Raw genomic sequence first — 5,000 nt, 5'->3', positions numbered from 1 at the left:
CATAGCATATATATATATAAATATATATATATATATATATATATATATATATATATATATATATACATATATAGATAATGAAGCTACCTCCTCACCATGAAATAAAGAAAGATCTCAGCATACAAAATCCAGTCCAAAAGATGCAAGAGTAAACTCATGAATTATTCCATACAAAACGAACGCACCACATAAACATACACTCGAGTTGAGGATAGCCTGAGGCGCCCCGAACTTCCAGACTTTCCAGTTAGGTTCCAGTCATGCTCTGGAGTCCAGTCAGGAGAGACGAAGATCTTCCGTTGGAGAACTCAGTAAGCCATAGACTAGTTCGTCCTTGGATTGGATTGAAGAAGGTAATCAACTGATTTGATTAGGTTATTTTAATGGTATTCTTTTCCGTGTTTGTGCTTACTCTGGTTGTATTCATGTTTTTATAAAACTGTTTGGTTTGTGTTTGTTTTGGAACAGTAATATATACTTATACATATCTGTATACACATATACCCTTATATACCATGTATGTATGTATGTATATATATATATATATATATATATATATATATATATAGTATATATTATATATATATATACACACACACATATATATATATACATATATATATATATATATATATATATATATATATATATATATATATATATATAAGTTTATGCACATATGCATATGTTCAGTATATATATATATATATATATATATATATATATATATATACATATATATATATATATATATATATATATATATATATATATATATATATATATACATATATATATATATATATATATGTATATATATATATATATATATATATATATATATATATATATATATATACATATATTGGTAAAGTTAGAATAACTATAAAGAGTAAACAACTATTTAAACCTTTCACTATCTCTTTAAGAAGATTAATAATACTAAGAGCTTCCTTTATGAGAGACACACATGCATTACAGGTCTTCAACTTTCAAACATTCGAATTGTACACATTCGAATCACAAACATTGAACTTACAAACATTCAGAAACACAAACACAAATCATATATCTTAGATTTTGTATCAAAACAATATTATGTAATTATATAATTGAATTTATAGAACTTCAAAAGTTTAAACTCGCAGCAAATGTTCTTATGTTGAACAGGCTGACATAAGTCTTTTTTTATAGTTTATATATGAAGTATATGCTTTAATGTTGTGAATGTTTTTAAAATGTTTTATCTTAATTGTTCGTTACTTCTTATATCGTTTATCTATTTCCTTATTTCCTTTCCTCACTGAGCTATTTTTCCCTGTTGGAGCCCTTTTGCTTGAAGCTGAAGCGTCGTGCTTTTCCAACTAAGGTTGAGGCTTAGCTAATAATAATAATAATAATAATAATAATAATAATAATAATAATAATAATAATAATAATAATAATAATAATAATAACCTTGTTATCCGCCTGGTAATCCAAACGCATTTAGATTTCTATAAATTATAACTGTTTATCGTTTCAGAGTTTGATAATTTTCCCCCGGGTCAAACATTACCAATTTACATTTCCTTTTCATTTTTTCTCCATTATTTTCTTTCTTAATATTTTTTTTTCTTTTTTTTTTTTGCTTCATTCCGGACTGGGCTAGATAAAGATACTAGTTCTATTCTCACTGGCTTTTCAATTTATGAAAGAGAGTGTATTATTAATGATATAGATATTTGTGGAGGGTCATTATTATTATTATTATTATTATTATTATTATTATTATTATTATTATTACTTGCTAAGCTACAACCCTAGTTGGAGAGCTTGATGCTATAAACCCAAGGGCTCCAATAGGGAAAATAGCCTAGTGAGGGAATGAAATAAGGAAAGATTAGTATGCCTGAGCACACCCTCAAGCAAGAGAACTCTTACCCCAGACAGTGTAAGACCAAGGTACAGAGGCTATGGCACTACACAAAACTAGAGAACAGTAGTTTAATTTGGGAGTGTCCTTCTCCTAGAACAGCTGCTTACCATGGCTAAAGAGTCTCTTCTACCCTTACCGAGAGAAAGTAGCCATTGAACAATTACAGTGGAGTAGTTAACTCCTTGAGGGAATTAGAATTTTATGTTATCATAGTGTTGTCAGATGTATTAAGAAAGAGGAGAATATGTAAAGAATAGGCTAGACTATTCGGTGTATATGTAGTCAAAGGAAAAATGATAAATAACCAGAGAGAGGTCCAACGTATTACTATCTAGCCAGTTTAAAGCCCCAATAATTCTCAAGCGGTAATATCTCAACGGGTGGCCGTTGCCTTGGTTAACCTAATACATTATATTTTCTTTGATCATCCTTATGTTTTTTTTAAATAATTCTACTTTGTTTCATTTCAGGACCTGTATTGTGGCTTTGAAAGACATGTTTTTGATGACAGGTATTATCTCTTACGCATTACGTATGTAAACTGTTACTCTTACGTATTACGTATATAAACTGTTACTCTTACATTCATTGCGTATGTAAACTGTTACTCTTACGCATTACGCATGTAAACTGTTACTCTTACGCATTACGTATGTAAACTGTTACTCTTACGCATTGCGTATGTAAACTGTTGCTCGCACGCATTACGCATGTAAACTGTTACTCTTACGCATAATGTATATAAACTGTTACTCTCACGCAATACGTATGTAAACTGTTTCTCTTACGCATTGCGTATGTAAACTGTTACTCTCACGCAATACGTATGTAAACTGTTTCTCTTACGCATTGCGTATGTAAACTGTTACTCTTACGCATTGTGTATGTAAACTGTTACTCTTACGCATTGCGTATGTAAACTGTTACTCTTACTTCATTGCGTATGTAAACTGTTACTCATACGCATTACGTATGCAAACTGTTACTCTTACGCAATACGTATGTAAACTGTTTCTCTTACGCATTGCGTATGTAAACTGTTACTCTAACGCATTACGCATGTAAACTGTTGCATCATAGAACTACAGTATATCACAAGTCTCTTCTTATAGTTTATATATGAAAGACATATTCTTATGTTGTTCTGTTTTTAAAATATTTTACTTTGAATGTTCATACTTCTCTTGTAGTTTACACATTTCCTTTCCTCACTGGGCTATTTTTCCCTGTTACAGCCCTTGGGCTTTTAACATCCTGCTTTTCCACTAGGGTTGCAGCTTAACTTGTAATAATAATAGTAATAAATATCTTATTTTAATTATTCATACTATTCTTGTAGTTTATTTATTTCCTTATTAGCTTTCCTCACTGGGCTATTTTTCCCTATTAGATCCCTTGATCTTGTAGCATCCTGCTTTTCCAACTAGGGTTGCAGCTTAGCTTGTAATAATAATAGTAATAAATATCTTATTTTAATTATTCATACTATTCTTGTAGTTTATTTATTTCCTTATTTGCTTTCCTCACTGGACTATTTATCCCTGTTAGATCCCTTGGTCTTGTAGTATCCTGCTTTTCCAACTAGGGTTGCTGCTTAGATTGTACTACTACTACTACTACTACTACTACTACTACTACTAATAATAATAATAATGATAATAATAATAATAATAATAATCGAATTAATTAGAAATTATTAGATCTTAAGTTATAGATATACATTGTTTTTGTCTCATAATAGTTGAAACTATCTCAACTTAAAGTCAATTCTTTTTAAAGAGGCAGATTTGCACAGACTCGCAGGGGTGCCCTTTTAGCTCACAAAAGTTTCCTGTTCGCTGATTGATTGGACAAGAATATTCTGACCAATCAGATAGCAAGAAACTTTTCCGAGCTAAAGGGGCACCGCTGCGAGTCCATGCAAATGCGCCTCATTAAAAAAAATGAGTATAGTTAATTAGCAAGTTTGCACTAAACTAACTCAAAGCTTATGACAACTTAGTTACTTAGCAAGTTTACATTAACCTAACTCAAAGTTTATTTGTGTTTTCTAGTGAGGACTCTACTCTTCATGACAACAGGCTCAGTTTATGCAGTTAGTGACTCCGCAAACTTTAACCTGTTTCAAAAAGTGAATCAGCTTGCCATGGAAGAGACAGATCTTCAGAATCACAGGTAGAATTCAGTTGCCTTTTGAATTATTTCTTTTGTTTATGTACGATGGCATCACAAACTTCCGTTAGGTTGACTATGTTGACGATGTCAGTTCTAGGTCGTTTAGTGAGGAAACAAAGCTAGTTTTATTATAGCTCCTCCCCCTTGCTCAACATATCTTGCCATTATTATGCTTTCCCAGCATTTAAAGAACCATCTAATTACTGTACAAGAAGAGGAGAGCTGCAGGACTGCATAATTTGGGAGTAAATAGAGAGCGTGGTCTTGTATACAAATACTGATGAGAAACTGTCAAACCAAATTACACCCACCTAACCTAAGGGTTGGGCCTACTTAACCCTTTTACCCCCAGGCTATTTGGAACTTTCCAACCCTTTACCCCCAGGGGTTATTTTTTTTCAAGCACATTTTGCAGTATATATATATTTTTTTTAAATTGCTCTAACAGCCTTAATTTTCGTCATAGAGAGGTCAGGTTGGTCTCATTCTCTTGGAAAATGCCTGAAGTTTCTCAAAAAATGATAAAAAATATGCCAAAGAAAATTTAAATAGCAGTTTTTTGCAAGGACGTACCGGTACGTCCATGGGGGTAAAGGGATGAGTATTGTGAAACGTACCAATACGTCCTTTTGGGGGTAAAAGGGTTAATTTGGCTCCCTGTCCCCTTACCTCACATGGAAAGGTGGAAAACTACTCCTCAAAGCAAAATACAACTTTTGGTTAGCCATGTCATTTACAGACGATTGCAATGTACATGAAAACGTCCAATATCCCAAAAAAATATGCGAATCAACCACTTGCCATTTTTTGCTTTCCCAGCATTTAAAGAACCTCCTAATTACTGTACAAGAAGAGGAGAGCTGCAGGACTGCATAATTTTCTAGTAAATGGAGAACGTGCTCTTATA

The 5,000-nt window shown here is 31.9% G+C and overlaps 1 protein-coding gene across 1 annotated transcript in view; it reads left to right on the top strand.

Moving 5' to 3' along the window:
• The first annotated feature begins 1,887 nt into the window (after positions 1-1,887).
• LOC137641004 (uncharacterized) overlaps positions 1,888-5,000 on the top strand; it is a 13,721-nt gene continuing 10,608 nt past the window's right edge. Inside the window, exons 1-2 of the mRNA XM_068373458.1 lie at positions 1,888-1,933; positions 3,973-4,093. Coding sequence (XP_068229559.1) covers positions 1,888-1,933; positions 3,973-4,093 — 167 coding nt within the window. The remainder of the gene's footprint in view (positions 1,934-3,972; positions 4,094-5,000) is intronic.

This window comes from Palaemon carinicauda, chromosome 1 (assembly GCF_036898095.1).
Source record: "Palaemon carinicauda isolate YSFRI2023 chromosome 1, ASM3689809v2, whole genome shotgun sequence".
NCBI classification, from domain to species: domain Eukaryota; kingdom Metazoa; phylum Arthropoda; class Malacostraca; order Decapoda; family Palaemonidae; genus Palaemon; species Palaemon carinicauda.
The sequence above is the reverse complement of the archived record's forward strand: the minus strand, read 5'-3'. Positions and strand labels throughout refer to the sequence as shown.